A 13220-nucleotide genomic window follows, 5' to 3' on the forward strand; every position below is an offset into this window, starting at 1 on the left:
CCGTGCCCACACTCAGTCCTCCGGGTGTCCGGTATCTTCTGAGATGTGCTACCTGAGACCTGGCTTCGCTTCTGGCTCCCCAGCCCTGACTGGGGCGAGTTCACACCCAGACCACTTCCCCCCACCTCCTACGAACTCCCCCTGTTGAAGAAAGGGATTAAAACATCCGGATTTAGGAGGGTAAACAGACGCAGCCAGCAGTGCAGGTCTGATCAACGTGATTGCTGCGGGGTAACTTGGCTCATGACGCCACACAGCCTCGAGTACAGGTAATACTGTGGACACAGGTGGAAGGAGATGTGCGCTCAGGCGGCAGGATTAGAGGGGATCATGCATCTGATAACGGAAAACCTGAAATCTCCTTGGAATATGGAAAAAGGCTAATAATACATGAAGTTGCATTAAAATCCAAACTTGAATTTCTCAAGTAACAAAAACAGGTCCCAGAATGGAGAAGATACATAACACATTTATCTGATAAAATATTTGTATTCATAATGTATAAAGAATCACAAATAAACCAATAAAAATATATATAAATGTAATTTTCAAAATAGGCAAAAATAAGGACAGGCAAATCACTGATGAAGAAAAACAAATGAATACAATTTCAACCTCACTAGAAATTAGGGAAACTTAAACAAAACCCCACAGGTTAGCAAAAAATAAATCTGATAGTACCAGATGGTGATGAGGATACAGACCACCAGGAATTTTCAGACACTGTTGGTAGGAATGTAAATTATTGCAACAATGTTGGAAAATCATTTTAAACTCCAGCAACTTCACTCCTAGAGCCCACAATATTTATATCCACAGGAAAACATGTATAAGAGTTTCAGAGCAATATTATTTGTAATAGCTAAAAAGAAATTAGAAACAGCCCAAATTTCCTCTAGAGTAGAAAAAAAATTATGGTCGTACAATGGAACTGTTTATAACGGTGAAAATGAACAAAATACGTATGTCATCACAATATTGAAAGAGAAAACAGATGCATAAAAAATATATAGCATGATACCACTTACATAAAGTAGGCAAAACAATACCACACTTAGCTGAGAGATACAGACGTAGTGAATGGATAAAGATTGTCCTGCCTGCCAGTGGTAAACTCTACGTCTGTCTCTGTGGGTTATTCTTGGAGGGAGGAGCAGTGGGGGGGAAGGTGGCACACACAGGGCTACTCACAGCTGTGAGGGGGCACGGCATGGCCCCTGAAGTTGTGCAAAATAGTACTTGTGAGGACCCAGGCCTCCAACCCTGGCATCGTGGTAAGTTGGTGACAAGTATGTAGGAATTAGCAGCAATTTTATACCCTTTTATGCAGTTTGGTGTGACATAATAATGCATTTTAAACTTATTTTAAAATCCACAGTGCAGGAGTTAGACTATCCAAATATTTTAGCTCAGGAAGGACAAGGTAATCAAATTTCTTAATTTTAGAAAGATAACGCTGTTGGCAGGGCGGGAGATGGAACAGTGAGGGGGCGTTTGGAAAACAGCTAGGAGACGACAGCCCCAAGACCAGAGGATGCGGGTGAAGACTAGGCTCTGGCAACAGGGCCCGAGGGGAGGCGCCGGAGACAGAAGCGGATCGGTGAGGAGCTGCGCGCAAGCCCAGGAGGCCAGAGGGAGCAGGGCCTGTGCAGCTGCGCCAGCAAACGCTGCGCTAGGGACCCAGAGCCGCCGCGCAGGGGCGGGTGTGATGGGGAGGAAGGTTCAGGGGCGCAGAAGACGTGCTCTGCTGCGGGGCTCGGCCTCGGGCGTGGGGAGGCCCGCCCCTGCCGGGAGGCGTGGCTCCGGAGCCGTGGGCGGGGAGCAGGGCGCGCTCCCGGAAGTCAGGGGGACGTGGGCGGGGCCGGGGCGGGCCGCTTGGGGGCGGGGCTCCACTCGCAGGGAGGGGCCCGCGGAGGGCCCGCGGAGCAGCCGAGCTCACGGAGACCCTGCGGCCTGCGGTGGGGGCCGCAGACAGCCTTCAGCAAGGCCGGCAGGTGGAGGGAGAGGAGCCCTGGACCCCGTCTGCGTGTTCCGCAGAACTCTGGGTAGCGAGAGGTTTTCAGGTGCAAGATTTCAGGTGAGTCCCGCAACGGGGGAAAGCGACCCTCATCGGGTGTGAGCAGCAGGTGGGGAGGGAGGGCCCAAGGAGGCCAGGAGAGGGGCTGGAGAAGTGGGGGACGCGCCCCTTTCCTCTGTCACTCAGCAACACGGTGACAGGCGCGGGCGCCCGGCTGGCTGAGTCTAGATCCGAGGCAGTGGGGCGGGACACTGTCCTCTCTTCTGGTGGGCAGCGTCTGTGCCTCTAACCTCCCCAGAGAGGGGCAGCTGGCATCAGTGAGCTGCACAAACGAAGCTGGTGTCTGAGTTTGCTAGTGAATCATTACTACATTTTCACTGTTATTATAGCCAGTGTAACAAACTCCTGTGATCAATGGATAAAAGGAACACCCCAAACCTTGGGAGTGTATGTGCCCCAAAGCCATCGACATCAAACGCATGACATCATAGTGTTTGATGTTATATGGCTGAAGCATAGGGCAGTCCTAGAATATTAAAACTGCACGGGACCTCACACAGCCACTCATTCAACTTTCTCATTTACAGTTTGAGGCCTGGAAAGGCAAAGTGATCTTTCTGGGGTCACACCGTCTGACATCCGTATTTTCTGTGACATGAAAGTTCACTGTCAGCGACTATGAGGAAGCTATGGAGGAAGCGTGTTGGAAGTTTGTGTCGCGGAGCGACTGTCACACTCCGAGATGTTGCCTGTAGGACATTCCTGTGAACTGAGTGTGTGTGTCAGAAGGATGTGGTTTGTGGTGCCTCCATCCCACCTGAGCAGGTGCAGCTGGGGTTTATTTGAGGTCAGTAATAACAATAATAATAAGCAAACAGGCTTAGTTTATACAAAACCTCTTATTTTTAGGAAAGAATTGGACAGTTGAGGGTTCCCTGCCTCCAAAGATGAGATATAATTAAGAACATTTCTGTGTTTTATCTACTCAGGAGAAAAATGACCAGACTCTTGCTCCCACCAAAGAATGAAAACAGCTTATCTAATGTTCTGGAAGAATGAACCAAAGCTATGAGCTAAGGCTGCGGGCTCGTAGGCCTGGAGAATCGTTAGAGTCAGCATCCCCAAGGAATACGAACACACATGGTGTCCCTTTATCTAAGTGGAAGAACACACAGAGATTACACTTTGGAAATGATTGCCTATGTACTTAAATTCATACTGCACAATTGCCCTTGGATGTTTTCTGGAAAGAGAAATTCAAAAGGTTTATAGAGTTCATTTAAACAACATAAATCTGCATTTTATTTCACTAAATGGGAAGGCATGGCCACAGAGTTTGGAAAAGAGTAATACTTAGTTGTGTCAGAAGGGATGTATTTCATTGTCCCTTCCTAGAAAGGTTATTACCTTCCCCAGGAGTCAGTGTGGCCACAGGACACACACGCTGGGCTGTTCCTGTAAGACCTCATATAGTTTCCTACTGACATGAAGCCTTCAGCAATAAAATGAAAAAAAAAATCGCTGGAACATGGGTCCTTGATGAGTGTGCTTTATATGAGGAGTGTGCATGTTACGTCTTCTGCTGCATTCTCGTAGGAAATGGAGTCATAGTTGAAATAGGGATTTCTGCCTCAATCCTGAGAGCAAGTGAATAAAGGGAAAAATACAGTCAAAGAGCCAGAGGGCTGGAAGGTGCTGGTCTGGGATCTGGGCATAAACACGGACCATGGAGACAGAGCTGGTGTGGGTACAGATCACATGAGAAAAGCTCTGGGTTGCAGATCTGGAGGTCTCAAGAACAGCTTTGTTGTTTATTTCTGTGAACCTTGAGCAAGAAAGTTATTTCACCTCCTTTGGCCTCAATGTCTTCATGTGAAGTGGACTAACACTTCCTGTCTACCTCAAATGGTATTATAAGGATCAAGTGATAGCATAAGTGAAGCATCTTATTCAAGAGGGATAAATAAGTATTATTTTGAAAGTGTGAAATTTCAGAATGCCCCCAAATTTAATTTAAATGCCTCTTTGTCCCTATTATTTTGTTAGGATTATATATTTATATACAGAATTTTGATGTTTTGCCTGTTCTAAAGGATGATGATAATCTAGGAAAAGAAGGGAAATGTCTTCAATATGATAAAGAGCAACTATAAAAACCTATAGCTAATATCACAAGATGGTGAAAAACTGGCTTCTTTCCCTTACAACATCTACCCATTAGAACCAATAGTAGAGGGTCTAGCTGGTGCAGTAAAGTAAGAAAAAGAAAGAAAAGGATTGATATTGGAAAAGAAGTAAAACACCTTAGAAATCATAATGATTTATTTTAAAAAACCCATATGGAATCTACAGAAAAAGCTTCTGTAACTTATAAATAAATTTAGCAAGGTTTTAGGATTAAGAGCCAATACTGAAAAATCAATTGAACTATCAATTTGAAGCTAGATAAACAATATATTTAACATAACATCAGAGACACAAAGTCCTTAGGAAGGATATATTTGGCAAGACTTGACCACTGAAAACTACAAAACATAGCGGAGAGAAGTTAAAGAAGACTTGAGTAATGGGGAGTTACTGTGGCCACAGAGTTGATAACTCAATATTGTTAAGGTATGAGTTTTCACCAAATCAGATTATGGATTCAAAGCAAATGTATTAAAAAATCTCAGCTGGCTTTTTTTTTTTAAGAAATTGACAAGCTGAGTTTAAAATTAGGAAGTATCAAAAGGACTTGGAATACCAAAATAACCTTGAAAAAGAACAAAGTTGGAGAACTTACACTACTTGATTTGAAGACTTATAAAGCTACAGTAATACAGTATGGCATTGGAGAAAATATAGATAAATAGAATAGAACTGTGTCCAAAACAGACCTGTACACATATGATCAATTAATTTTAAACAATGATGACAAGGCATTTCAATGGAAAAATGATAATCTTTCAAACAAATGGTGGTGGAATAGTTGGATATAGTATACTGATAAAAGTGAAACTCAACCTTTACCTTATAGCATATACAAAAATTAACTCAAAATAGAGAAAACCTTAAAACTAAAACATAAGCATAAAAGCGACTTCCAGGAAAAAAAAATCTTCATGATATGGAGTTTGACAAAATTTGACAAATTTGACACAAAAACGAGGGAACAATTGACACTTGGACTTCAAAAAATAAAAATATATGCCATTCAAAAGACACTTATGGAAATGGAAAGGCAAGCTACACACTAGGAGAAAATATTGCAAAACATATATTTAACAAAGAAATGATATTTGTGATAATCAAATAACTCTAAAACTCAATAATGACCATCCAGTTACAAAATGGGTAAGAGATTTGAAAAACATCACATCAGTCATGATACATGGACTGCAAATAAACAGAAGAAAAGATGCTCAGCATCATATGTTATTAGAGAAAGAGAAATTAAAACCACAATGAGATACCATTACACACCTTCTAGAAAGACTAAAAATCAAACGGTTGAAAAACAGTGTTGGTGAGGAAGTGGAGCAGCTTGATACATGTTGCTGGTAGAAATAAGATGGTGCAGCTTCTTTGGAAAACAGTTTAGTAGCTTCTGAAAAATGTTAGACATACAACAACTATGTAACTGCCATTTCATTCCTTCATATTTATGAAAGAGAAATGAAAGCATATGTCCATGCCAAGACTTGACACAAATGTTCACGGCAGTTGTATCTGCAATCAGGCCAGCATAGGGGTGAGGTAAGTGGAACATTTGCACAAACCTTGGAGTGAGTGCCTTCTTAAATTCTGTGCACAAGTTTCTCTCACCCTAGCCTGGGTCCTGTTGAGAGTAGTCAAAACCTGAAAACAACCGAAATGTCCATCAACAGGTATATGGATAGAGAAACGGGTACACATACACAATGGAATACTATCCAGTGCTCACTTTGAGGCACATATGGTAAAATTGGAATGATTCAGAGAAGATGAACAAGGCTCCTGAACAAGGATGACATGCAAATCTGTGAGGCATTCCATAGTTTTTTATAAAATAAATAAGTTGTGGGCATATAAAGTACCCCAAGGGATGACTAATACTGTATTGTGCATTTGAAAGTTGCTAGGAGAATAGATCTTGAAAGTTCTCACAGGGAAAAACACTAACACTGTGTGGTCATGGATGTTAACTAGACTTATAGTGTTGATCATTTTGTGATATATAATTATCAAATCATTATTGTATACCTGAAACTAAAATAATGTTATATATCAATTATATCTCAGTTTAAGAAAAGAAATACTATTCAGCAATGAAAAGGATCAAAGCATTGATTCATACAACATGAACAATCTCAAAGTAGTTATTCTGAATGAAAGACATTAAACAGGATACATATGGTATGTTTCCATTTATATAAAATTATAGAAAATGCAATCTAATCTTTAGTGGCAGAAAGATCAGTGGTTTTCTGGGAAATAGGGAGGAGGGAGCAGAGGGGGAAGAGAGTACAAAGGGAACAAGGAGGTATTTGGGTTGATAGGACATGTTCACACCCTGATTGTATTGATGGTTTCACATCTGTATACATGTGTCAAAATTTATCAGACTTCACCCTTTTGTAATATGCTGTTCATGTATGTCAATTATATCTCAAAAGTGCTGTTAAAAATAAAATGAGACACAATAAAAATTTAAGACATGAAGCCTTACTGTATCCTGATTGGGAAATTAAGACAATTTAGAGACAATGGAGATTATTTAAATGTGGACTAGGTACTAAATATAAAAAGAGATTATTGATACTTTTAGGTATAATGTATTATGAATAATGTAAGAAAATGGCAGTATTCTTAGGAGACTCATGCTTAAGTATTTAGGGGTAAAATGTGATGTATATAGCTTGTTTCAAATAGTTTAACAAGAAAAATACATAGATGAAGGATACATTGCAAAAATATTAAGACTTGAATCTAGGTGTTCAGTATATAGGAGTTCATCATACAACTCTTTCAGCTTTTTGGGTATGCTTGAAAATTATATCATTAGAAAGTTGGAAAATTTTGTCAAGCAAATTTGATAAAGAATTAAATTACAAAATATAAAGAAGAAATACTAGAATTATCCAACTCAATGGATGGGCTTACTTGAAGACAAAGCAGGAGATAAAATTGATAAATTGCAAAATAAGTCCTAAAAAAGTATACAGAATGCAATACAGAGAGAGACAGACATTATTAAAGAAAAATTAAGAAATGTGGAGAATAAAATGAGAAGATAAATTTGGTTGGAATTCTAAGAGAAAGAGAAAGAATGAGGCTAAGGCCATATTTGTAGAAATAATTCCTGAGAAAGCCCAATGACTCCCTGAAAGTATAAATGAAAGAATCCACTTTTAGGCACACCCTTGTGAATCTGTAAGACAGCAATGGCTGTGAGGTCTTAAAAGCTCCTAGTAAAAAAAAATGGTGACTTCCACTATTTACAATAGCCAAGAAATGGAAGCAACCTAAGTGTCCATCAGTAGATGAATGGATAAAGAAGATGTGGTACATACACACAATGGAATATTATTCAGCCATAAGAAGAAAACAAATCCTACCATTTGCAACAACATGGGTGGAGTTAGAGGGTATTATGCTCAGTGAAATAAGCCAGGTGGAGAGAGACAAGTACCAAGTGATTTCACTCATATGTGGAGTATAAGAACAAATAAAAACTGAAGGAACAAAACAGCAGCAGACTCACAGAACCCAAGAATGGACTAACAGTTACCAAAGGGAAAGGGACTGGGGAGGGTCGGTGGGAAGGGAGGGACAAGGGCGGGGAGAAAGAAAGGGGGCATTACGATTAGCATGTATAATGTGGGGGGGAGCATAGGGAGGGCTGTGCAACACAGAGAAGACAAGTAGTGATTCTACAACATCTTACTACGCTGATGGGCAGTGACTGTAATGGGGTTTGTGGGGGGGACTTTGTGAAGGGAGCCTAGTAAACATAATGTTCTTCATGTAATTGTAGATTAATAATAACAAAATAAAATATATATATATATATATATATTTTTTAATGGTGACTTCCAAAAGGACAAAATTGATAACTGACTCTTCATCACCCATGATAGAAGCCAAGCTAGAAATGGAGTATTTTCAGTGGGTTGAAAAGAAAAAGTACCTTTTAAGAATGAAGGCAAAATAAAGACATTTTTAGATGAGAGCAAAATAGACATTATGAGACTGTTTGCTACTAGTCACGCACACTAAGTGAAATTGTAAAGTATGTATGAGACAGAAAGGAACAGTAGATAAGGTCAGAGATTCAAGGAGGAATGTAGGCCCCAAAATTTGTAATAGAAATAGGTTTTCTAGACATACTAGAGTAAATAAAATAATAATACTCTCTGCACTTTAAAAGTAGAATTAAAACAGAACAACAATAGTATACAAATTAGAAGAAGGGTGAAGATATTAACATTCTACTTTCATAAGTATATCATTAACAGAGTATATAACTTTCAAACTAGTAAAGGGGGAAAAATAGCATTAAAAAAAAGATGATCCAAAAAAGGCAAGACTGTAGAGAAAAGTAAACTCAGATGACTTGGGACAAAGTGAAAGCAAAATATAATAAATATAAATAATTGTCATACTGTATTAAAAAATAACTAACACCAGAAGATAAGTACAAGAATACATATAGCAGCATGTTCATTAAAAAAACAAACCACTAAACAATTTAAAAGTCCATCAACAATGGATTGAATCAATAAACGATGACATAGTCTTACAGTGAAATACTGTGTAACTGAAAATAAATGAACTTCAGCTACATGCATCAGCTTCAGTGAATCTCACAAGCACAATATTGAGCAGAGAAGCAAGAGATAAAAGAATTTGAAAGAACTTTAAGAAAAGTTCAAAAGGTGGGCCAATTGACCAGTATTTCATTTATTTAAAGACATCTAAATAGACTGTACAACCATAAAGGCAGGTACTCCTAGGAGGAGGATGCCCTCAGGGAGGGGCACATATGGGGTTTCCAGGGTGTTGGCTCTTCTCTAGAAGAGAACCATCTGTCTGGTGGTTCCAGGGAGCTTATGTTTTATGACCCCTTTTAAATATCTGATATAGTTACTAATTTAAAGGTGAAATGGAAGAAAAAAGCAGACCTCCTGGGAACCTTCTGAGACATCCAAGAGGATGAGTCTAGAAAACCAACCTACATACTACCTACCAAGACTGAATCGTGAAAAATAGAAAATTTGAGCAGACCAAGTAAGGAGATTGAAACAGTAATAAAAAATCTCCCCTAAAGATAATTCCAGGATCAGATAGTTTCACCATTGAATTCTACTAAACATTTAAAAAGGACTTAACATCAATCCTTCTCAAACTCTTCCAAAAAATTAAAGAGGAGGGAACACTCCCAAACTCATTTTACAAGGCCATTATTACCCTGATACTGAAGCCATTTGCCACTATAAGAAAATTATAGGCCAATATTGCTGATGAATATATATGCAAAAATTTTTGACAAAGTACTAGCAAACTCAATTCAACAGCACATTAAAAGGATCATACACCATGATTAAGTGGAATTTATCCTGGAAAGCAATGCAAATCAATAAATGCGGTATACCAAATTCATAGAATGAAAGGTAGCAACCATATGCTCATCTCAATAGATGTGGAAAAAGTATTTGACAGAATTCAATATCCTTTCATGATGAAAACTCTCAATAAATTGGGTGTAGAAAGAATGTACTTCAACACAATAAACACCATATGTGACAAGCCCATAGTTAACATCATACTCAATGATGAAATATTCAAAGCTTTTCAGATCAGGAACAAGACGAAGGTGCCCACTCTCACCGCTCCTCTTCAACATGGCCCTGGAAGTCCTAGCCAGAACAACTAGGCAAGAAGAAAGGAAAGGCATCCAAATCAGAAAGGAAGAGGTAAAATGGTCTCTGCATACAATATGATCTTATATATGTTATGTGTGCATTAAGTATATACATGGTATATACTTAATAAGGAAATAATCGTACAAAACTACATAGGGATAGAGCTGTCTTTCACAGTGAGAATCCTGTAACTAATCACATCTACTTCATTAGGGTTAAGAAACCTAGACTTCAGTCTTCTATTTGCTGTTTGTAGTTATGTAGGGGTTTTATCAGTTTAGGTACTCCCTTTGATTATTTTTTCATTTATCCTGATTTTATCTATAAACTTTTCGTTGATATATGTAAATAACTTCAAATCCTTGTCAAAGCAAAATAGGGTATATACATTTCTACACACTATTCAAGGTGATTTACAAATGGCCCTGGATTCTTCTGATCTGCCTCCAGTCTATTTTCTCAGCCTCATAGCCTACATCACCTCCAATACGTATATGGAATTGCTGTCACTTTTTGTCTAAATTTGCAGAGACCCCTCCTTTACTGCATCCAGATATGCTGGATTAACAGGTAAAAGGACTTGGTGAGTCTTGGATTTGCTTACAGGCTATGCAGACTTAAGTAAACTACAAACTCCTCTGGACCTCAGTGTCATTCTTAAAATGAATGGTTCCTTGCAGGACTGCTAAGGATTTAAAAAATATCTTTTGTAAACAACTAAATTGTAAGAGAAACAGCAGACGTTAATAATTGTTAAATCCCTTTAGCCATTCACTGGCTGGCTGATGTGCGATATTAACCTCTCTGAACGTGTTTCTTAAAAAATGTGGTTATCTGCCTATTTTTTTCAGGAACTGAACATAGACAAACATCAGTGAACATACATAAGGCACCTGACAGAGACTCCTAATTTTCGTTTTTTTCCTTTTTTACCCTATTGTCTCCACTTGGAGAGCCCTGTTGGAATGAAACCGTTCGCAAAAACTCAGTTAAAAGAGGGTCTCTCCTACTTATTTTTTAAAATTGTAATTAATCTTGCCCTTGCCAACGTTCTCTGCACGTTTTTATAAACCTCTTATTATATTTTTACGTTTCCTCTTTCTTGCCTCTTGGCTACAAGTTTGTTTGGGGTTACAATGTTTTACTTTTGTATTCCCTTATAATATCTTGCATGTAGTTGGGAATCATTATTTATTGCTTTGAATGAGTTTTTCCGAGGACACTGAACGATGACAGACCTCTTTGGCTTGAGCAGCCGTCACGCCTCCTCCGGGGAGCCCGCCTCTCCTTCCCTCACCGGCGCTGTCGAGCTGTTAGGATTGTGCGGGAGTCAGTGTGGGCAACCGCCACAAAAATAAAAGTTCAGCACATCTGAAATTATAACTTTTAATGTATTTCATCAGACACCAGGCACATCGGTGACCTGCAGGAACGTCCAAGACGGTCCTCAGCCCAGGGCCCCGGGCGCGCGTCCGCCGGCCTGCGGAGGGAGTCGCCCACGGCACCGCGCCCGGAGCTGCGGGAGCGCGAGCTGAGCCCGCGGCGAGGGCCCCGCTCGTCCCCTTCCTTCTCCCTGCCGCCTCTTCCTGGGGAGCTTCCTGACCATCTCTGACGGTTAAAGGGGTGCCTCTCCCGCTTCCTGTCCCGCCCGCGTGACTTCAGGGGCCGCACGCCGGGGTACCGCACGCCGGGAGGCAGCGGCTGCCAGGAGACCCCGGGCCGCCCGCGCCCCGCGGGCCCGAACCGCGGAGCGCGCATGCGCACGGCCCCGCTCCCAGCCCCCACCGCGCGCGCGCGCCCGACGCCCCCAACGCGGCCCGCCGGGCCATGGCACCCGCCAAGGCCGGCGCGGCTCTGGCCCTCCCGTTCGCTCGCTCGGGCGCGTTACCCCCGTGAGGCCCGCGGGCGCTCGGCCCGGGCTCGGCGGCCGCCCGCCTTCGCCGCTCGGCCGGGCGCGCGCCGCGCCCCCGCGGCCGTTCCCCGCGCGTGCGCGCTCCGGCGGGTGCATGCGCGCGAGTGTGTGCGCGGCCGAGGGCTGGGCCGCCGCCGCCGCCGACGATGCCGCGGGGCCGCCCCCCGAAACCCAGGGAGAGCCAGGCGCGCGGCGACACCGGTAAGCGGCCCGGCCGGCCGGCCGCGCTGTGCCGCTCCGCGCGAATATAGTCCCCGGATGAGGCGCCGGGAGCGGGCCGGGCCGGCCTGGGGCGGCGGAGCGGGGCCGGGGCGGGCCGGGGGCCGGCAGGGGGCTGCGGCCGGGAGGGGCGCCGCGCCGCCGCCGCCACAGCTGCCGCCGACGTCTGACTGCGGCCGCAGGGCGCGGGCGGAATGATACGGCGCGGCGCGCCGGCCCCTCCGCCGGCTGGGCCTACTTTCCGGGCCGGGCGGGCGCGGCGGGCCGGGGGCGAGGAGCGCGCCGCGCCCCCTCCCGGTGGAGGCCGCGCGCGGAGACGGCCCTGCCCACGGGGGCGGCCCGCCGGGCGGGACGCGCGCCGGGGTGGCCGGCGGGGAGGCGCGCGGGCCTGCGGCGGGCTCTGCGTCCCGCAGCCTCGCTCCCACAGCCGGCCGCCCGGCGGGTGACTCAGCGGCGCCTTCGCGCGAGCGTGGATGGGCCGAGCACCGCCGACGGGCGGCGCCCGGACAAAGCCGCGCGCTGGCGGCGGGGCCCCCCGGCGCCGGGAGGAAGGCGCGGCGGCTGGGCGCGCGTTGGGCACCTGCTCGGAGCCGAGGGGGCCCGCGGTTCGCAAGGCCCGAAGGCCTCGATCCCCGCCTCGGCTTGGCCTTATTTTATTCAGTGTTTACGTTTCTGTTAATACGCCCGCTGCCAAAACCGGTGTGAGGTGCGGCGCCTCGGGCGCCCCGGAAGGCGGGGGGTAGCGCGAAGCTGCCGTTGACGTGGGGCTGGGAACGTGTTCTTCCTCCGGCCTCAACTGGTTTGCCACATGGCGTCACCGTTGACCTGGTTTTTTCAAACCCCAACTGAAGAATGATTCTCATGCTCTTGCTCCTGAAGACACTTCATAATTAAATCTTGCAGCTTCTACCTCAAAAATGTATTTCCTGTGGGCCCTGTGCTTCCCATGCGGAGTCCCAACCCCATCGTCTCTCAGGCGGGCTCCTCTAGGAGCCCTCGGGCTGGGCTGGGCTGGGCTGGGCTTGTCCCTTGCAGGCCCCCTACAAGCCCATGTCCTGTCCGCCCTCAGGATCACTTTGAAAGGCAGATCAGGAGGCCACACCCTGATTCAAACTCTTAGGTGAATTGCTCATCCCTTCAACGTGGAATCCACACTCCTGTGGGGTCCTGATCTCGCCCTTAACGGGGC

General features: G+C 44.3%; 1 protein-coding gene, 1 long non-coding RNA gene and 1 other non-coding gene across 9 annotated transcripts in view; all 3 read left to right on the forward strand.

The window, feature by feature from the left end:
* Positions 1-1870: 1870 nt before the first annotated feature.
* LOC118911809 (uncharacterized) lies at positions 1871-3544 on the forward strand. The gene is made up of 2 exons (XR_005024607.2): positions 1871-2077; positions 3007-3544. It is a non-coding gene; the product is annotated as an uncharacterized LOC118911809 (long non-coding RNA).
* A 2387-nt stretch (positions 3545-5931) lies between these two features.
* Positions 5932-6037, forward strand: LOC118911849 (U6 spliceosomal RNA). The gene has a single exon (XR_005024626.1). It is a non-coding gene; the product is annotated as a U6 spliceosomal RNA (small nuclear RNA).
* A 5163-nt stretch (positions 6038-11200) lies between these two features.
* The window catches only part of ZNF236 (zinc finger protein 236), a 107804-nt gene continuing 105784 nt past the window's right edge, over positions 11201-13220 (forward strand). For 2 of the 7 annotated variants that reach the window (XM_036884167.2, XM_057504295.1), the window contains exon 1: positions 11206-12013. In XM_036884167.2, coding sequence (XP_036740062.2) covers positions 11959-12013 — 55 coding nt within the window. In that variant the 5' untranslated portion in view covers positions 11206-11958. Of the gene's footprint in view, positions 12014-13220 lie in introns of all 7 variants that reach the window. The other 5 variants (XM_036884166.2, XM_036884163.2, XM_057504294.1 and 2 more) reach the window with 4 other exon arrangements.

This window comes from Manis pentadactyla, chromosome 6 (genome assembly GCF_030020395.1).
Source record: "Manis pentadactyla isolate mManPen7 chromosome 6, mManPen7.hap1, whole genome shotgun sequence".
Lineage (NCBI taxonomy): Eukaryota > Metazoa > Chordata > Mammalia > Pholidota > Manidae > Manis > Manis pentadactyla.